At 38.1% G+C, this 21637-nt stretch overlaps 1 protein-coding gene across 1 annotated transcript; it reads left to right on the top strand.

Annotated features, from left to right (window-relative positions):
* Positions 1 to 805: 805 nt before the first annotated feature.
* sycp2 (synaptonemal complex protein 2) lies at positions 806 to 21425 on the top strand. The gene is made up of 48 exons (XM_081608895.1): positions 806 to 939; positions 1047 to 1087; positions 1157 to 1179; positions 1631 to 1709; positions 1804 to 1944; positions 2032 to 2162; positions 2248 to 2350; positions 2436 to 2460; positions 2689 to 2774; positions 2876 to 2970; positions 3057 to 3091; positions 3202 to 3344; positions 3454 to 3506; positions 3720 to 3765; positions 3977 to 4075; positions 4200 to 4260; positions 4352 to 4500; positions 4894 to 4950; positions 5132 to 5218; positions 5318 to 5423; positions 6922 to 7037; positions 7649 to 7703; positions 7807 to 7852; positions 7950 to 8029; positions 8118 to 8557; positions 8654 to 8781; positions 8880 to 8916; positions 9005 to 9072; positions 9179 to 9224; positions 9403 to 9446; positions 9587 to 9647; positions 9771 to 9936; positions 10035 to 10096; positions 10191 to 10355; positions 12053 to 12199; positions 12335 to 12454; positions 13084 to 13234; positions 13899 to 14191; positions 15432 to 15683; positions 16684 to 16735; positions 16867 to 16998; positions 17339 to 17493; positions 17749 to 17843; positions 18121 to 18220; positions 18338 to 18396; positions 20178 to 20256; positions 20522 to 20578; positions 20951 to 21425. The coding sequence occupies exons 4-48, from the start codon at positions 1686 to 1688 to the stop codon at positions 21005 to 21007; spliced, it is 4704 nt and encodes a 1567-aa protein (XP_081465021.1). The 5' UTR covers positions 806 to 939; positions 1047 to 1087; positions 1157 to 1179; positions 1631 to 1685; the 3' UTR covers positions 21008 to 21425.
* The last annotated feature ends 212 nt before the right edge of the window (positions 21426 to 21637 follow it).

Genomic DNA, 21637 nt, shown 5'->3' with positions numbered 1-21637 from the left:
TATATATATATATATATATATATACTATTGCTATTATATGGCTTAAATGTACTGTAGTTATATGAAACAACACATGAAAAAATATTTGATTTATTTTTACTTTCAGTCTTTTACTGTTATTCAAAAATAATTAAATGTATTTGCTGGTTATCTGAAGTGAAATAAGGTAAGATATTTGAGGCACATTTTTTATTCTTCTACTGTGATCAATGTAAATTGCTTATCTTTGTCAAAATGTCGTTCTTATTTTATACAAAAATTATATAAAAATTATAATTAAAAACCATTTATCAAAATTAACCTAACGTATTTTTTAGTATAATTTTTTTCCTCCCCCTCACAATGTTGCGACCTTGTAGACTTACATGACCCTCACAACATGGCGAGCATATAGCTGTAGTATTGGTCCTCGAACCTCTCGATACGTCTACTTTTCTGTGTTAGCTACATTAGCATACCAGATAACCCTCCTTCCCATAAAGACAAAAAATATACTATATCTGTGGTCCTAACTCTCACATCACGAATCATAAAAAACCCAAAGCAAAAAAATTTTACCCACATTTTATGTGCCTGAACAAAAATCTATAATTATTGCAGAACATCTTTTACGAATATCTGAATTTGTGAACATACACTCTAAGCAAAGTCAATGTTGATAAGAGTGGCAGTGTTGGAAGTAATGGTAACCACAACCACAAATGTAAAGTGTCTAACAATGTGGTAGTTACCACACCGCATTGTTGCTACCTTCCAGAGTCCTGAAATCCGAGGGATTACAAAAATAGATTTACCACCTCCATTTGCCTGACTCGCGCGTGCGAGATTGACGTAGATTTCGCGGGTCTCTTGATAGCCGTTTGAACTAAAAATAACGGTCAAAAATATACTTTAAAATATACTTTTTTCTTATCTTGTGTGGGTGGTTTTTACGATACGGTAAGTAGCTCACAATTAACACTGTGTAATGCTTATTTTATCGACGTATTTTCACCCGTTCAGTTCCGTTATGATTGTTGCGTATTAATTGTTATCTAACCCAAAAGGTGAAGGTACTGCTTTCAGAAGTTGTCGATAAGCTAGCAAAGTAGGTTTCAGAGATTTTAACTTGGCTCTGTGTTTTTATATACGCTTATTTTAGGCTGATTTATTCTAGGTGAATAATGGAACATACTAAGAGTAAGTAAGCTTACTTTGTTAGTGTTTACACATATTGTTCTTAATGTCATTAGCATTTTTTTAACAGTCCTGAAGATATACTCAGACAGCAGTATCCTTTGTACAGATATAAATAAGCCACTGCATATCAATAAATTCTTCTCTATGTTAAGTATATTTATAAATAATTTAGTCAGACATGTGCTCAAATATTGTGTATAAATACATTTATTATTTGTATATTGCTTTAGAATGTATTCCACCTCATTTCCATTTCATTCTTGAGCCAGTATAATCACAGCTTCCCACAGTCGACAATGGTTTTACCATTAAAAAAAATCATAATCATGCAAAAGTTGTTAGAGTGGGGGGGTTAAATAACATCTAATTGTAGCCTCATAAAGTCACCAGGCTATATGTATAATGTATAATGTTAACTTACGTTGTGATTGACAGGTGTATGTTTTCTCAGTTCATCCTGAGGACTGTGCAGGTCAAGGACAGGAAGTGTTTCTTTGGAAGCCAGAATGGCTCCAAGCTTGAGCCCTCAGGTTGGTCTGCATCACTGTCCAATTCACTTCAAGGTTATTCCAGTATTAATTGCGAAAGTAACAACATTCCCAAACTTGAAATGTTTCTGTGCAGTTGGAGAATATAATCAGCGCAGCGTTGAAGAGTGGAGATGTCCGGCCTCTCGACTTATTCTTAGAGAGAAACACATTTGAAGACATGTCTATTAAATGCTCCCAACAGTTCCTCAATAAGTTGGACAAACTTGTCACCAAGGTAAGATTAGGTCCAAATAGTTGTTCATCATTCTGTTAGTTTAATTTTATTATTAAAAAACTCTTAAGGAACGTTTTTGCTCTTTAGGGCTTGGATCAAAAAGAGACCAAATTGGCCATTTTGGGACTAGCGAGCCTCTACAAATGTGGGAACAATTTGAAATTACCGAGTGGGGCAGGACTTTCAGGTTTAATATCTCAAGGACTAATTAAAAAGATAAGTATATGCTATTAAAACATACCCAACAATGTTTACAGAGTAAGTATTTTCAGGTTTTAAATTATCATTATTTTTTGAGTACATGGTACAGTGGTTTGAGAAATGCAGGGAGCTGTGGATCCAATACGGCCCATACTGGGATGAGACCATGTTTGCGCTCTCGGAGAACTTCCTAAATGCCTTAATGGTGAGCTTGTGTTCATCAGTTAATACATTTAGTGCAACAACACGTTTTCTGCCTGAAATATTTTCTCCTGTTTTCTCTGCTGCAGATAGTTCATGAGTCATGTAAAGAGGGTATGTCTGTAAATTTCACATTTCATTTTGTCTTTTAGTTGGAAGAAAATGTTGAGAAAACTAACAAAGAGTTAGAAATCCTGTTTGTTCAATTGTACAACTATGTTAACGCTGTTGGTATTGCACAATAAATTGTGACACTTGTGTATTAGCATAAAATCAGATGATGGTAAGTGGTTAAAGGTATTTCGTTTCCCTGCAAACTTTATTCCCTGACATTCCTTTCAGGAACTTCCCAAGTGACTGAGTCCTTCCTGTATCCTGTCGGCCAGTTGGCAGTGGACCCCAGAATCAACATTCTGATCCAGAAAGAGGTGGGAAAGAATTTGTGTAACTTTTTCTTTTGAGAATGACATTGAGTCTGATACACGGAGGTCTTTGGCTGCAAATAAACGCAATCATTTTGCTCTGACAGGCAATTCGTAAATATAACATAATTCTGGATAAAATCCCGGTGGAGTTCAAGAGAAACAGGAGGATCCTAACATCACAAGACGCTTCAGATATCATGTGGGTAATTGTAGTTTTCTCGATGTGGTTCCGATTTCTAAGATTCCCACGCTTGCTGGAACCCGCGTGCATTTATTTTTCTGCAGGAGCAAACTGGCAGGTCGGATTGTGGAGGGTGGTGGTAAGTTTGTTTTTTAATTTTTTTATTATTTTATTTTATTTTTATATATTTTAAACAAACTCTGCTGTCTTTTTCATCCAAAATAAATACAGAAACGTCCTATTTTGCAGATTACGACTTGCAGTCATCCCTGATGGAGGCATTGTGCAGAATGGCCACTCCCGATCAGAGGAAGAAGCTCGCAGACCAGTGGTTCAGCATGGCCCATGTCGCCAGTGGTTTTGCCCAGATCAGTGACTCCGAATTTGAAACGGTGCTAATAATTAATATGAATATTTACTTACTGGAGTAACATGCTGTTTTATTTATCTTTAAGAGACAAAAAAACAAACAAAACAAAACATATAAATGTGTAATTCTAGGCTTGCAGAAGGTTTCTGAACATGGTGAACGGGATGCAGGGAGACAAAAGAAGGTACGAGAGCACAACACTGTCACATTTAATTCAATGAAATTAATTCAAACAGTAATTGTTACACGTTGCTTTGCTGTGTCACACCGCAGAAGCTTACATAATTAAAATTTTTGGACGATTTCTAACTACATCTTCTCTGAAATATGAATCATATTTGTTTTTTGAGTTTGGAAAGTTTATTTTTAACTGAACAGTGACCTTTCTGTGCCACAGAGTGTACTCTTACCCTTGTTTGAGAGTGTATCTGGGCAAGTATGAGGTGAGTGTCAAAAAGGTTTTAAATCAGAGCTTAATGTGTATTGGTACTCTAAAATATGATTGATTCTGGCACGAAAGTAAATGTACTCTGGTAATGAATGATTATCTTGTCATTAGGTTTTGAGCACATAGAGTTAAAAGTGGTAATTTACTAGTTAAATGGTAATAACTAGTAAGTAGTTATTGCAAAAAGATTCTGCTTATCTTGTCAGCTGTTGATGCCATCCGACGAGAAACTCGAGGAATTCTGGATTGACTTCAACCTCGGCAGCAGCAGCATCTCCTTTTACTTCTCTTTGCCTGATGAAGAGGTACTGGCACACCAAGGTTGTTCTGCGGGAATCAAAATCAACCGAACAGAATTTGTTCATTATGTTTTATCGAAGGTTAGCCTCGATTAGAACCTAACAAGGCCAAATTTTCCGTTTTATCCAGGATGGCCACTGGGAAACAGTTTGCATCAATGAGAATGAAGTCCTCAGCTACACGGTGACAGGTTACCATGGCCTAAAATAACTGTATCTTTGGTCTTTACTGCAGGCGAGATAAATGGACAATATGCAATAAAAACTGCTCTTTATCTCTAGAGGTGGCCAAGAGGAAAGTCTTGCAACTCAAGCTGTCAGAGGTCGTCGTTGTTGATTCAGTGGAAGGATCCAGCCTCATCATCCATTTCAGCTCCTCTCTGGACATCCTGCAGGCCGCTCGCAGTGTTTTTGGAGATGACAAAAACAAAGTTAGTGACTGATTCTTTGTACGTACGTATGTCCGTCCGTCCGTCCGTCCGTCCATTTTCTTTATACCTTTGTCCCTATTGGGGTCGGGAGGGTTGCTGGTGCCCATCTCCAGCTAACGTTCCGGGCGAGAGGCGGGGTCACCCTGGACAGGTCGCCAGTCTGTCGCAGGGTAACCGATTTGTTGTATGATATATAAATACCGCAACATTTGCTGTGGTATAGAAAAGGGTTTGAGCAAAATTGATCAAACATTAAGCTGGGGAAACCTGGCAATCCACAAAAAAAACAACACATTTTTAAATGTTAGTATGTAGTGTCGATTAGACTCTGAGAAAAATGTATTTTGGTCATAATAAATTATTGTCTGGCATTAATCTCTTTTATTCTGTCAGGGCACCCATGTAGTGAAAACAGAAGCTAAACACACAGTAGAAGGGATCAGCACCCAGGTAAACAAAATCCTGACAACAGACTTTATTTACAGCCATATGTTCAATATGATATTTACACATGAAATGCAGTGTGCTGATCCTTTGTTGACAGGTTTATTCCCCAGAGCGTCTTCAAGCTGTCTTAGAAAAGTCAAAAATTTGTGCATTGATGTTGCTGCGTGTGTGTCTATTCACTCAGGTTGTTCCAGAGAGCCAGGTGTCTCTGAGTGAAAATGAGAAAAACACTGCCCCCTTTCTGTTGTCCACCACAACTGCACCTGCACAGGCAACACCTTTTTATTTTTACATAAAAATGCTGTAGTCGGTTGTTTAACATTGTAATAATAATGTGAACATATCAAGTTGTCTTTTGTCTTGCATCAAGATGGTGACCCCTGCCAGACAGCGGATATCAGAGTCCACCATCTACATCAGCAGCAGTGAGAGAGGAAGTGTAAATATCGGTTGTTTTCTTCCTGCTAAGTCATCAAGTGAGTAACGTCTGAAACATCACAAGAAGCGTAAGAAATAAGTAAATACCAGCTTGAATGTGTTAGTGGTTGTGTTAGATTGTTTTTGCTCAAGTACCAACTTGGCAAATGTTTGATACTAGAGATGTGCCGATCAGGTTTTTTCCTGCCGATACCGATTCCGATCACCCATGAGGGCCGATCACTGATACCGATCACATAATTATTATTTTTTTAATCATAAGCACTACCGGTTACATTATGTGGACAAAGGAACCATGAATTCACCTTAATTTAGACAAAAATTAGTTTTTAATAACTTTTTCCCCCAAAAAACCAGGCATTGTGCAAATTGTACTGCTATCGGTAATATTATCTTTAACAGACTGAAAACATATGAAGGCTCTGAAGAGGCTAAATAATGCAAAGAGCCCAAATAAAACCTCTCAACATTGCCAAAAAAATTCAAGTATAAAACTTAATGTTCAAAGACAGGTTCCATTACAATAAACAATCCTGAGTTACTGAATGAAAACTTCTTTATAGCATGGCGGCTAGCTGATTACTGCTAGTTCTGAGTGGCTGTTTCTGACTGAGCGGAGTAATTATGCAGAAAAGGGCGGAGGCAGAGGAGGTCGATTATTTTTTCAGAGTTTATCTGTCTCATGTTAGGACAGCAAAAGTTTTAATACGTATGTAAAATGTATTTGTTTAAGTTAGATGCTGCAGCTTTAAGCAGAGGTTCGGTGTGAGAGTCACTACCAGGTGAAGCGGCGCTCCGTCTGTGAAATATTACTACCTGTAGCGCATAGCAGTGGTTCAACAGCAAGAGCAGAACCAGTGCCTTACATAGCAGCTTGAAGACTTAAATAATTTTGCGGGTTATTTGTTTAGCTTTCTGACCGTCATGCTAATCTGGGTGAGTGTTTGTAGCTGTGCGCTGCTTTATCTGCTATCTGATCCTCCATATGTCTTTTTTACTGCAGTGAGCCTCGATGTACCCAAACTCCGTCAAGTATGGCATTGTTTTTATGCCATATTAGATTCGTCGTGTTGATGCATTTTGACGTGCTTCACCCAACGTGCTTCAATTTTCCACCGCAACACGCAAACTTCCCCATTCACTCAGTGCGTTATAGTTCCACATCGCTTAGGATTTGTTGTTGCATGTTTGCGCAGTGTGAAGGAAAGAGGAGACCAGCTGCACAGGCAGGCTGCAAAATGAGATGCAGGGGATCGGTTTGTGTGATGGGCAACAAGAGACCGTGATCGCGGATCATACACCATACGGCCGATTTTCACGGAAATCGGCCGATTATGATCGGTGGCCGATCGATCGGCACACCTCTAGTTGATACTTTGCTTTGCAGCACACACCTGTTCATTGATCAATCCTGAGTTCATTTATTTTCTCAAGGAATAATTTTTACAGCAACCTGTCTGTCAGGATTAAGACACAAAGCATGTGACTCAACCTTTACCTGATACCATTTGCTTTTTTTTTTAATCTACATTACAGCCAATAACAAAGGCAGTACCTCTTTGCTGAAGTTCTCTGTTTGCAGCACAGCTGTTATGACACACAGCCACAACACAACACCATGCAGCACAGAAGTGTTTGGCAACAAGGAACAGGTTTGTCACAAAAGAAAACTTAAATGATGCACTACTTGGTCTGTCTTATAAAATACTTCAACATTTCTGGTTGTAATGGCTCAAAATGTGAAAAAGTTTAAGGCATACAATTGTTTTTGTAAAGCCCTTTATGTTGAGCACACAGTTAAAACAGATAATCGACCTTAAACAAGATCATTTATTGGTCTATCAATTTACCATTTTTTGTTTTATTATTTTTGCTACATTAAGTAAAATATACGAGAACTTTTATGATAAATTGTATTGAAAGTTTAACTTTTTTTAAATCATATTTTAGGCTAACTCCCATCTCATTTCTTACAGTTTCCAAAGGGTAGAGCAACAGAAAGCAACAGAATCCGAAAAAAAGTTCCATTCTTTTTATTCTGAAATAATATAAATAATATTTGCCACTAATTCTATAGTAAAATTAGTGTTGGTAGATTGTAAAATGACCTCTACAAAAGCTCAACAGAATTAATTGTTTGTTTACAAAAAGTCTTGAAAATTATTACTTTTTGTTTCACCGATGGTATCATGGTTGACTGAAAGTTGCATGTTAATAGCTGCATGTCATTCAGTTTTATGTGTTGTTTCTGTGTTTCATACAGAAGATGCCTGTGGCAGCAGCAGAAGATTCCTTTCTGTTCGAAGAAAAGTCTCAGGGTATTGCTACAGTGACTTTGATCTGAACTTGTCACCAAACATACAAACATGGGTTTGTAATTCTTTACCCTCTAAAAGTTCTCCATCACCTTTTTACCTCCAGAATCCAATTTTGTACCTGACACACAACCCAGAGTGGCATGTAACACGTAAGTCGAGGGATAAACTTGCACTCTTATTTGAAAATTTTCTAATCAAAGACAGTTTTTCTATAAAGAGAAGTTGTCTTGTGTGTTCAAACTACAGCAGCTCTAATTGGAGCAAATTATCCGACTCTGAAATGCTAAGGATTCCAACTCAGAAAATCACCTCATTATCAAGACTTGGTAAACAAAGTTGATAACCGATATCAACATAGCGTATATGTACGTATGCATATGTGTGTTAATCTGTGCTGTTATTTTTTCTGTTTAGAGCCTAATTCAAGTTTGCTGGAGCCGCAGCAACGCTGCCCTTCCTCAGGCCAGAAATTGTCTGTTTCCGGGTCGAGCGTTGTTCTCCACAAGCAGTTCCACAGTGAGTTGACCGAGCGTCTGCAGAAGCTCCTCAATGACAGGAGCAAAGATCCTCCGCCTCAGGAATCAGCTGATCACCTCAGGAAAGCATCCAATACCAAACGGGGCTCCAGAGAAACAGACTCAGAAAACACGCATGCTTCTGTGACTGTCCCCAAAACGCAAAGGGCTCAGAGAAGCAAACAATCTAAAGAAAAGGGGGAAGAAAAGACGGCACTGGAGGCAGATGCTGGTGCCACGAAAGCTTCCGAGAAGACCGTCATAAATGAGACTTTCCAGAACCAAAAACAATCTCAGGTCGAAGATGACATCAAGATAGCAATTTCGAGGAGAGACAATGTATGAATTCTGTGTATTCAATCCGTTTAACCAGCAGTTTAAAGTTTTTAATTGTTTCAGTAATCAGTTTTAATCTTGTTCTCATGTACAACTCAGAGAGACTCAGAGGTCACAGCTAGCATGATGAAGCTCATCTCCAGCCGTTACGAGACTAAAACCCAAACCACAAGAAAAGGCAGCGCAGAGAAAATGACTCATAACTGGATTCCCCCTCTTATAAACAGGTATGCACATTTAGGGATTTTCTTCATATCAATAAACATACTTCAGTTAGCGCTGAAAAACACCATGTACTGCCTGGTTTTGTTTTTTGTTGTCGTAGATCAATCTTTAACCAGGTCAAGATACCGACGTGTAAAGTAAGTCTTTGTTTAACTGATATACTGACTTTACCTGAAAAGCTACTGTGGCACCTGCTTGTTTAACTGAAGATATTTTATGCTATAGATGGAATCACTCCAAAAAGTAAACATTAGGAAATCCTTAAACTCAACCACAACCTCTGTCAGAAACGGGTAATGCAAACATTTGAGTTGAAATTGGGAAAATCGGGGAGGAAATGATAAATTGCGGTGTTGTAATTTATTTGAAGTTGTATTTAATCTCCCTTTTGTTTTGTAGGAAAGATACCTTTGCATTCAGTGCTGATTCTCCTCTCTCCATTGGGGTAACCAATCCTTTTCTTCCTTACTCTCCTACTTGGTTGTTTTGCAAATGAAAAATGTGTAGGAACCTTGACCTGTTTCAGTGGCCAACATTTTTCAAAAGAGGGCGCCACTGCTCTAATTTAATGTTTTTAACTGCTGTGGATATTTAAGTTTTATAAATGTTTTCTTGCCCATTAGAAAGAGAACCAACACTTTACCAAATCACTTGTCACATCAACCAGGTGAACCACAATAACATTTACAATGAGAAAATGAAGAAGAAAATAAATTCTCAGAGGTTTCACTCCATTAACTATTCAAATGTGGAACTTCTGAGATTTTATTTTTCTGGACATTTCATTTTATTTTTTTTGTTTGACAGTGGCATCCACAACTCCTCTACATTTCTCATCACATCTAAGAAAGAGCAACCCCTGGAAAAAGTACGCTTGAGTTATAGTGGTCCAAAATAATTGATGTTTCTCAGTTTGGAGCAGCATGGCTGCGTATTGGCTCGTCTGACAACATACATCTGCATTTGTCACCTGCTGACATGTATGTTGCAGAACAAGCTGCATGTGAAAAAGCATCTGTTCAGTGACACAGACACGGACAACGCCCCGACAGATGTCAGCTGGCTGAGAGAGTCAGCCAGGAAGCCCAAACCCCAAGTCATCAAGTATTCCAGGCAGGCACAGATCAAACCCAAAAAGGTCCCTCTGCAGTCTCCAGGTCCATAGCCTTTAATTTATTGCAGAAAAGCTCAATAAAAGAATGCATCAGTGATCCTATACATAAAGCTTCTTATATTATTTGGTATTTACTTACAGACATATCCCCAGATCTACAATCATCTTCAAAAGTTGGGAAGGACAAAAGCAAAGTTACTCAGGTAAGACGTTGCATCTACTGCTCCACAAACTGCTGCTGCTGTACCCCACGTTACCACTGTGTGTCACCGTCGTATAACAAGAATCTGTTCATAGGAGGCCATGGATCAGCCAAATGCAGTGAGGCAAGCAGCAGTCAGCATAAAACCACAAGCTGCTGCAAAGAGGCCCAGGAGAGCGGCAGCCACCTCTAAGAAGAACTACAAGGAACCAGATACAGATGACAGCCAGTCGGAAACAGAGACGCCTCAGTCACCCAAGGCAAAAGAGCTTTTTCTATGCCTTCTGTTTTGTGTTTAAGCAACTCATCTGAGCAAGTAATGCAAGCTTATCTGTGCCGAATTCACAGAGCAGTCTGTTGAAAGCATACACAAAGTTGTGGCTTTTTAGCTTTATAAAGTTTTATATGACATTTTTATTAACATTTTGGTTATACTGTGAAAATAAAATAATTTTAAACTTTATAAGTAAATAAACTACTCAAAAAAGATAGGGATATTCAGCTTTCAGGTGAAATTTTAGGACAGACCGATTCACTACAACCCCTACAAGTGAACTTAATGTGACCTTATTGTAATTTCTGAATGCACAACTTTCTGTTCTAAAACATTCTGTGTAATGACAAATTTCCTAACAAGTGTTTGGTCCATGAATCAACTAATACATTTCCAGATCCATTCAGAGTTTGTATTTGAACAGTCCTCCTCATCAGGCTGTTCGCATTTTGACATTATGAAACCAAGACAACACATAACAATTAATTAGCAGTACCTCGCCGTCTCCAGGCTTCAAACCGCATGTCCTCAGATGGAAGTGGCCACTGAGCTTTTAGTGTCACAGAGTGTCGTCATCAGGTTGCAACAGAGACTGGAGCGGTCACAGAAAGACGTAAAAGTGAATGTCCTTTGGGCACACACCATACTGATGACTGCTTCATTGTGGAACTGCGTGATGAATCCCAGGAATGCTTAAGGAAGTGTAATTTTAGACCATTTGAAACTGTTGACATCCGCATGGTCTGCGTGCTGGATGACCCACAAGGGCACCTGAATACACCTCCAAGTCAAATCATCTCGCATTGAGCAGGGAGCATGTACACTGACTGGTCAAGGGACCATTGGGCCTCAGTGCTGTTCTGTGATCAAAGTCGATTCACGCTTAGCAAAAATGAGCCAATAACAATGCTGGACATGACAAGAGAGCGCTATGCATCAGCCACTGTTGTCACTAAACGAGTTTTTGGTGGTGTTACAGTGTGGGCATGTGTGTATAGTCAATACCGAACTACTGTACACTTAGTGACTATAACAGTGACAAACCCATAAATACTGCGAATTACATCCATTCATTGTGATTCAGCATGAAGAACACAGGCCTAATTTCACTTTCATTGACAACAGTTCTCCAGCACATCGGGGTTGTGTTATTAGTAATCGGCTGCTGGAGACTGGGGTATAACCTCGAATGGAGTGGTCTGCACTTTCTCCAGACATAAATTCCATTGAAAACCTAGTGGATCACCTAAAACTTTGTGAAGACTTGTCCCTCTGTACCCCAGAACCTCAATAACCTAAGGACCACCACACACGAATTACCTCTGCAAACAATAAGGCAACTAGTGAACAGAATGAGTTGTCGTTATCAAGGTGTTGTTGATGCTCAAAGGCACATGAGACGTTATTTAGGGATTGATATTTTTGTTGCATACACAACTCCTTTGTTGGCTTTTTTTTCTGTGACATGAAGAAATGGCCATTGCATTGTTCTGCTTAAAAACCTAGTTTCATTATATACCATTATAGGGTGAACTTTTTGCACTTACCATAAATTTCACCCAAAATCCCTTTCTTTTTGTGAGTGTTTTACTAGTACGTGTCAACCCCAGTATTTTAGTGAATGGTAAATCTCAACTTGGGTTTTTTCAGATTTGACAAAGTGCTGTTTTTCCTTTAAAACAGCATTCATCTGCCGATAATTTGAAGAATTTAGAAAAGACGAAAGAGGTTGCGCCAACAAAGAAGAAAAGGACTGCGAGCAAACAACCAATCACAATGAAACCACCCACAGAGTTTGCGTTGGATGTGTATCCTTTTTCCAAAGTAGAGGTATATACATTTTGTTTAATTTCACCCACATTAACTGATGATTGTGCATAAATATTCATAGTTAAACATCACAGAAAGAGCTGAATAATAATATATTTTGGTGTGTCTGGCTGTTTTATTTGTTTTGTCAAGCAGCAGTGGAACAAGGTGGAGAACTGTGCAGATGATCCACCGATAAAGAAGAGTAAAAAAAACCTCTCTGAACACCAGGCACACAAATACAGGGAGGCCGCTCTCACGAAAACAGACCTTAAGGTGAGAGTTCAGTCATAACAATGAAGATTCTGTAATAGGATTTATGAATAGTTGATACTAGTTTACTCTAATGACTCAGTAATCCTGGTGGTAAAATCCCCCAAATAAACAACCCTCTAATAAAGTACTATATAAAACAATGATAATGCCTAATTCATGAGAAATTATTTAATCTTTTATTTTACATTTTTGTACAAGAAAAAAAGAAATAAAGCCCACAGTGGAACTAGAAAGTATAAAGCTTCACATTTTCCACATTTGTAATGTTACAGCCTTATCTAACTCTGCACACAACATCACATAAAGACAAGAGTTTAGAGATTTTTGAAAGTATATCAAAAGTAAGATATCATATGTTCATAAATATTGACAATCTTTACTCAGTAATTTGTTGATGCACCTTTGGAACCAATTACTGTCTTATCTGGTATTTAGCAAGGAAAAAAAGGTAAAGCTGAAAGAAAACAAAAAAAGTAGTTTGATTTGATCTGAGAAAAAAGGTTCAAAGTCTTTTTTACATAAATATGTGTTAACAGCTGTTTTCAACCATTTACTTTTTTATGTATAAATAGTTTGGTATTTCATGCTTACAGCTGTCCAGAATGAATAAAAAGATTATTTCCCAACAGGTTAAAGCGGGGAACATTCTCCAGGAAACTTTGACGTTGAATAAGAAAAATGTCATCCCAGGTCGAGAACAAACGAGTTCTTTGAAGGATTCCTTGGCCGCCTGCCAGACCTCTTTCTGTCCGTCTCCTCCTTTCTTTGAAAAGATGAGATGTAAGTTGGAGTGGAAAGCTCCTTACCAACTTCAGAGAGAGACAACAGTCTTTTGACTTTGATATCAGTCAAATCTTTCATGGTTAATCAAATGGTTTCGTTACATCACATAGGTCACTGTTATATATACAGTATTTTGCAGTCCCTTTGACAGTTCTTGAAGTGGAAAATGATTCAGATCATTCAAATTGGCTAATTTGGGTACAGCGGGGGAATTGTAAGGTTTTCCTCATTTTTACAGCATGACTAAATTAAGTGGAAAGTTTGTAATTATAACAGATATACCTATTTGTGAATGTGATCCTTCTCAGTCTTTAAGTCTGTAAATAACATGGAGTGTTAATGTTAGCAATTAGGTAATGACGATTTGTTTCAGAAGTAGGGTTAGAGTATAAAATTTGACGAGAATAGTTGCACATAACATGCTTTTATACAAACAGCACTTTTGCACCTTATGGTATTTATCTTAACATTTTGTCATTGTGTATGTTCAGTTGAGTCTCAGTTTGCACTTGGTGCTTCTTTGCTCCAAACGATGTTATGCTCTCCAAACCCTTAACTGTAAAACAGTGTGTAGAAAGGGTGTATATGTTGACCTTCTGTGCTCCGACCAATATTTGAAGCCAGCTGTTAGAACATCTGTGTTTGCTTTGGACCCTCACAGCCGCTGGGAGGTCAGCTCCAACCTTGGGTTTGACCTGCTCCGCTGTCCTCAGCCCACAGGGATCCCCACTCCCTACCTCCAGAGATCTGTCCTGCCAGTGCACCCCCTCTCCAATCCAGCTGCTACCCAAAGTTTGCTCCACAGTTAACAGCAAAGGCCAGCGTAAGCTGCCTTCTTTCTATAACGGAGAACAAAACCAGGACTCTTCAAAGACTCCGTCTGTCCCATCTGCCTGTTCGCTGGCAGGTCAGACCCCCACGCCCAGTCCCCCCACTGGACTCACTTCTGCAGAGGTTGGTCAACCTCCTAACTCTGAAAATGTATGTCACGCTCAAATATTCTGCATCAAAAGTTAAAGAGTTGTTGACTATGTTCTCTCTCCACTTTGATAGTACTGCTCGTGGTTGGACTGAGCCATTTTGTTGGCTCCAAAAAACAACCCAATTTACTCTTAATCAAATATTTGCATAACCTGGAAGTTCAGGCCTGATAACATACTCACAAATTGATACAGATGGTTGTTGAATTCTCAGAGAAAGCAAAAATGATTATCAGTGCATCTGTGAGAGAAGGTAGTTGAACTTTAGGATATTGAGCAGTATCTAATAGATGGGGGGGAATGCCAATCATCTGTCTTCAAATTCTAATTAAGAAACTAACAAATTCTGTTGAAATCAACCAATAGCTGGGTAGATCAACAAAAACACGAAACAAAATTGTTCAGGAAGGAAAAACCTGCAAATAACCTATACTGACATGTAAGACTCTGCAAAAAGAAACGTTGCTGTTTTTAGATTCTGAATAAGAAGTTATAAATTCAGCAATTTACTGATATAAATCACCTTTTTTCAGTAATATTCTATATCATTGAGTTTTACCCTCCAGGTAAAACTTTCACCTGTGATGTTTTATTCCAGTTGTCAAATGGTTCTTGCAACACTTCATCTTGGCAATTATTCAACATCTCCCCTCTCAGTCTGAAATGTAGCATCTTCATGTGATTCACATACCATTACCTCACATGTAAGCCACCGCCGTTAGTTGACAGCCGTGAATCACTGGAAAAATGTATCAGCTGTAAGCTGTTAAATAACTGAAGGCCGTCCAATAGGTGAGCTGGAATTCCCAGAAGTTGAACTCAAACAAACCGTGACACTTTAGGGAGCAACACAGAGGTTTTCTTTTAAGATTCATTATTGTAACAGCCAAACTCACAGTTATACACACATCATAAAGTAGCATGAGACCATTTAGCTAAAATTGAAACTAGACCATTCAGAGGGAACGAGTCGTTAAAAGAAAATTGTGTAGTGATTATGTAGGATATTATGAACAGTGAAGTAACAGGATTGAAATATTCTTTCGAACTCCAGGCTGGTAATATTACTGTTGCACTTCATCTGCTTCCTACTGCCCTCATCATTCCTTGTTTATAATCCACAGCAGACATTTGTAATTACAAAATGAGCTGCAATATTGCCTCACATCGACGATTTGTCATAATGTTCTCTGGCCTTAATTGTTTGTTTCCAGATTCTTGCAGTCCAGCAACATCTGTCCCCAGTGCCTCTGTCCCTTTTGTCTCCATCCACACAGCCACTCTTGACATCAACTCTTCTGGAGCTAGACAAGCCACCAGTACCGTCTGCCCACCAGTCACCGCTCCCTGGAGTCGCCTTACCCAGTGGTTGTAACCTTGACCTCAGTAAAGTGTCCTCAGTTTCCCTGGGCTCCCTCAGCCAGTCATCGCCAAAGTCGTCAATTCTCAGCAGAAACATGAAGGAGGTTTTTATCTCTTTTCCTGAGGATTTTTTTAGGAGTGCACCAATTGTAGTCTTTTCTGGCCGATCCCTGATTCCCAATTCCGATTTTGACCGATTTGGTTTGTCTGACATATTGCTAAATATAGTAATTTGTCAGACAAATATAGACTGACTGTATAGTCTGACTATACAGTGGGGTGACTATTGTTAACTGCAAATGTGCAGACATGACCTGGTGGGCCGGGCTAGTCAAACCTCTCTAATGGGATAGAGGAGAGGACAGTGGTTGATTTTTTGACTTTTGTTGAGGTAGATAAGATTGGGGGATAAGATCAGATTTTTTATTTATGTTTGCAGGGTTTCCCCCCAGAAAACTTGCTAAACCTGGTGCTCAGGGCGCTACGGCAGTCATCCAGCCACCCACTGTGTTTTTGAGTTAATTATTTTTTAAAGTTGACAGGAAATTTTAAAATATCATTTGAAAGTTATGCATTTTTGGAAGACTGGAAGATTAAAAAAGGCAGTCATAAAAAATAAGGCAGTTGTAAAAAAAACCAAATAAAAAACCAATTAAATTAACAATGCTAAGTCTGGTGGGGGCACAAGTAAAACCTGGTGGCCTGCAAGGCTTATAATACACTGAGGGAAACCCTGACCTTTGTTTCATTATATTTGCCTGCGTCTAGAAAATGTATGAAATTTGATTGAAGTGTTTTCCAAATCTGGGGCCTATTAAGATAGCATTTGTATTTTCAATTTTTCTTCCTCTATTCCCATTGTCTAAAAATAAAAAAATATATATATTTACTCTTTATAGCGTGTGAAACATTGAGAACTTTTAATATTTAGAGTGTTTGTAAAAGTGTAGAATTTTGTCATTAACTGTGTAGGAACCCGTATCTTGGATGTTTGTAGATTACTGAGTGGATTGGACAATTTAAAAAGTGGAAATGGATTATTATGTTATTGAATATATATGACCATAAAATAAGTGCCTAATGCATCACTGTTGATTCTGATAGAAAACACCGGTCACTGACAAGAACCTTGAGCTGACACAGCATTTCGTCTCAGGTAAAATGTTTTTATTTTTCGGTTCGTTAAGTTGCTAACAGCATAATGTTTGCACCACAAATAAATTGTTGCTGTGTATTAGGGTAGAAAAAAAAAACAATGGTTGCTTGATGCGTGGACGTGTCTTTTAGGACCCGCTCGCAAACGCTGCATCTCATCATCCAGTAATTCAGAGGAAGATGAGAAAGAAGAGGAGAAGAAGAAAAGCAAGATGAGAGGCCAGCGTTCTCCTCGAATGAAGCCAAGAAAACTTTTCAAGTCTTGTAAGCCACATTTATCATTCTCACCCCCAAAAATAAATAGCTCTTTTGCTAAAATACAGTTTTCAAAAAAGCCAGAACACCGCTGGCAGTAATTGCGCATAAAAAGGCCTGTGATCAGGTGAAACTACGAGACATGTCATTCTCTTAAACACTTGAACTCTACATGAAGAAATAATGTTTTCACCACATTTTATTTGGGGTTTAGGCAACTTTCTAAAAAGAAAATATCTGATTTTGCAGTGAGAATTATGCAGAGAGTGAGACGTGTTCAGCGGGTTCATGTTGGAACAACAAAAGCGATTCAAACTAGAAGTGACGTCTGGATGTGTTTTGCTCACAGTTGCCGAAGTGTCTGCGGTGGATGAGCTGAGCCACATAAGCTGCAGTCACTGGGAGACTGAAGACATGGAGGAGAATCCAGAGCTGCCAGGAAGAACTCTGAACCCAAATAACCTCTGTCAGCAGCTGAGCTCTGAGCTGAAAAACAAGTTACAGGTTTACTTGCACACATTCATACACACGCGCACACACATACACACACACGCACGCGCGCACAAACATGCACACACACAACAAAATGAGAAAATATCCTGTACTGTGTTTTATGCCCATACCCTTTCTGAAATCATGAATACTCGTATAAGTCTTCAATTAACTGAGTTTATTTTAGAAAGCAGTGACTACCTTCAAGAATGGACTCTTCTCTGACTTGTCTTGATCAACTGTATGTTGTGTGATTAATGTTTTCAGGACCGTTGCAAGATTATGGAAATCTACAACAAACAATCTTCCAAAACTGTCCAGCAACACATTTCTTCTATTGGTGTCCAGCTTAACAAAAAAAGGTCTGTTCTGGGGGATTTTATGGTTTTCTTATGTATTTCTAATCTTTTCGTTAAATGTACAAACTGACTTGAACATGATTTGACCATCAGTACTATTTAATAAAGTAAAACATAGATGGTTGTCTGGCTTTTGTTTTATCAGTGCTCTAAATTTCCATTTATTGAATATTCACATGCTGCTATAGGCTCCAAATCCTCAACGTTCCTACTTTGTGGGATAAAACTCTGCATGCTTTTCTTAGATGTATTTTTTTAAATTGTTTTCTGCTCTGCACAGAGCTCAGAGAGTTGGACAAATTCAAAAGGCCCTTTTGGAGGAGATCAAGAAGATGGAGCTGGACAACAACATCTTGCAAAACATGGAGAAAGACATCTCTGTGGGTCACTTAAGCTTGTTTTCACCTGTAACCGTGATCATACAACTAACGTAACAACTTTAACATTGCTCATTTTAAACGGATGACAGCCATCATTTGGACCCTACTGTCTTGCAGATATTCTGGAAAAAACAGATGATGACTTTCCATTCTTACCAGAAGCAGGAAACCAAGAGGTGAATTAAACACTTGCGTGTTTCTCTGTAGACGCTGAAAGAGTCATATTGTTCTTCAGCCACACTTTTCTGATCATTGATTGTTTTGGGGGTTTTGTTCCTCAAGCTTGGACTAAAATACCCTGTAAAACGTTGGAACAACACACTTGTTTATTCAGTAATACAAGGATTAAAGGGGTTGACTGGAAAATCATTTCCCCCCTCTGGGCTATCATCAGAAACTAAATATGTCCCCCTGCAGCACAAGCTATTTTTGAAGAGATGTTGCCATTGCTATAACTAATAGTGGTTTTATAGATGATTCAGCGCCTAACTGTTATCCAGCCGGCACCCAGATTTACCACCATGGCTTATAAGCCTTATGCTTCCCAGGCTGTAACAAGCACACTCTGTTATCCAAGCAATGTCCTTTTTGTGCCCTAATTTGTCAATTAACCCTTGATTTTGAAGTTTTTGCTATGATGTGTGGCAACGCGTCCTTATGCACATCACTGTGCTTTCTGCTACAATGTCACTTCTCCCAATGTTTACATCATAGGCTTTAAAGACATTGTTAGCATGTTAGCTGATAGCAGTCATATGCAATTAAGGTAACACTTTATTTGAAGGGGTGTGTATAAGACTGACATGACACTGTCATAAACATGACATAACACCTGCCATGAACATAAAGAAGTCTTTATGAATGTTTATGACAGTTGTCATGAAGTCTCATTCGGTAAATAATGATACTTTTAATGCAAAGTTGCTCTAAAAGCTGCATTGAAAGTCCATTAAAAATGCCAACTTTGCATCAAATTATCATAATTTACAAAATCATGCAAAGTTGGCATTTTTAATGGACATTAAAAGTGTCATTATTTACCAAGTGATACTTCATGACAACAGTCATAAACATTCATAAAGACTTCTTCATGTTCATTACATGTGTTATGTCATGTTTATGACAGTGTCATGTCAGTCTTATGCACACCCCTTCAAATAAAGTGTTACCGCAATGGTAAAAAACAAATCGCTAAACCATAGTAATAAATGAGAGAAAGGTGTTTGTCTCTACTACATAATCATGATTACATTGGTCTGACTTTTTGTCTGATAGATACCAATGTCCAGTTTTTTTAAATCTCCTGCCAATTCGATTTTGAGCAAAAAGGACATTTTTTCTGAGGAATTTAACATTTAAAAAAATACAGCAAAAAAATAAGAAATTAAAAGATTGTGTCGAGACAGACACTTCTTACTTTGATTAATTTTTTTTAAATAATCTATTGACCAAAAGTTTGGGAGTTTGTTGTTTTGACACGGTTAGCGAATAGACGGGAAAATTGATTTTTATTATTTTTCCCCTGCCCTCACCAATTATTTATGCATCTCTGTGATCATTAAGCATTTCAAATGTGTATTTTCCTTGGGGACATAAAATTAGACACCACCTGGAAACAGATTGCATTTGACTATGTTATCATTATTGAATTGCACTCAAGTTTTTAATGATTTAAACTAGTTATCCATCTTGATGCCGTGTTGTGTGAGATTGTCATCAAATCCCCATAAACAAAAAAACATGTGGTGTCCTTATTATTATGCCGATTTAAACAAGTTACTCAATTTAAAAAGTATTCACTTCTATACATAATTTTGAATTTGAAGTCATTCTGTCAACCGACCCATAATTTTTGCTATTGAAAATGTGTTATTTGCATTTTCTTTTCTTCTTTTTTTTAATCTTTACAAACAGTCTTTTCCCTTCTTTTTTTTCTTGGTATGCATTTTCTTTCCAGAACTGATATACTGAAGAAAACCTTGCAAAGTATCACTGGTCACAACTGGGATTATGAAGACGGGGTGTTCAAATCAGAGGTATGACTCTCACATACATATAAATTGAAGGATTTATTGTGTTGCTTCTGTGGTAATAATTGTGCAAGTCCCAAGAGGAGAAACTTTAGTTTTAAATCAAAGTAGACCACTTTAGCCTCTTCCTGTCAAGGACTCTAGTCACTGCTTAAGCATCAGTTTTAGTACCAGAAATTTTTACTCTTTTCTCTTCATGTTATAAATTTACACACAGGCCAAATTGTGTCTCATGTCCATAAAATCGTTTTGTACTGGCTGCTGCTTTCAGATGTGCCTGATAAAAAAAGACATGAAGTCGATTCAGGACAGGCTTCTCAGTGAAATGGTGAGTTGACACCAACACAGGTGACTCCTCAGCCTAAAAATCTGGCTTTCAATGTTTCACTTTTCACTCTGCCTCTGAGAACGTGTACATTCAGTTAAATGTAAAATCTATACACACCTGCGTTAAAACACCAGGTTTTCGTCATGTAGGAAAATAAAAGCAAGACTGATAATTCCAGACTGTTCTTTTTTTTTTCTTCCCCAGCTTTAGTGTGACATTTATTCTGTCCAAATCAAATGAAAAACAAAAATGTTAGAAAGGATGTGTGGAATCTGAATATCCACTTTAACATCCAGTGTTGTACACAGTATCGTCTGAGATGATTTATCATGTTCTAAATGATCTTTTCCAACGCTTGTGCGCCGCTCATAGCACGAGGGAGAGATCCAGAGTGTGAAGAGAGGACTACACGCTTTGTTTTTCCCCTGATGGATCCAGGTTTGGAGGTGACCAAAGATTACCCTACACTATGAACCAATGTGATTGTCAACATGTAATGTTGTTTCTACTGTGCTCACAAACGATGTTTTTACTCCAGATTCTTTTGTTTTGTGTGGATGCATCCAGTTGTTTGAGAGCTGGACTTGTTCCTAATATGCATTGTGTTTGGTTAGAGATGTTTCTAAATTTCAGAAGAATGTTCTTTACTATCCAGTGAGAGCTAAAGAAAATCCCCTTGGTGTTGGTGTAGCCTCTGTATGGCTTTGGTATTTTTAAAACAGTGTATTTATGCTTTAGTGAAGGATGTTTGAGTAATAAGAAAGAAAAATAAATCCTAAATGTATTTGTTTTTAAACCGCTTGTTAAAGTCATTCTTAATTGGAAATAAAACAGTTTGAGAAATGAATACACTGCCCATTCTTAAAAAACATGTATTTTTGGAGACAGTTTTGAAGTAGTGCTTACAAAGGTATTTCTCTTTTCAGTGAAGACACTGTCAGTCCCGTTCTGATTGACATACTGTATGTACAGTCAATATCAAATTCCTCCCCGACGCATTCTCACCCGACTTCACAGTCTGTACACAGTCCAAGTGACACATTATTCATCAGTTAAGAA

This window comes from Poecilia reticulata, chromosome 7 (assembly GCF_904066995.2).
Source record: "Poecilia reticulata chromosome 7, P_reticulata-male-v2, whole genome shotgun sequence".
In the NCBI taxonomy this organism is placed as follows: Eukaryota; Metazoa; Chordata; class Actinopteri; order Cyprinodontiformes; family Poeciliidae; genus Poecilia; species Poecilia reticulata.
Note: the sequence above shows the minus strand (reverse complement) of the source record. Positions and strands in the feature narration are given on the sequence as shown.

What these genes read in the sequence shown, in the direction of transcription:
- sycp2 (XM_081608895.1), top strand. Translation starts at nt 1,686, where the DNA reads ATGGCTCCAAGCTTGAGCCCTCAG. An exon ending in CAAGACGCTTCAGATATCAT is followed by an intron (nt 2,971 to 3,056) that starts GTGGGTAATTGT and finishes ATTTTTCTGCAG; the next exon opens with GAGCAAACTGGCAGGTCGGA. An exon ending in ACAACCTCTGTCAGAAACGG is followed by an intron (nt 9,073 to 9,178) that starts GTAATGCAAACA and finishes TTTGTTTTGTAG; the next exon opens with GAAAGATACCTTTGCATTCA.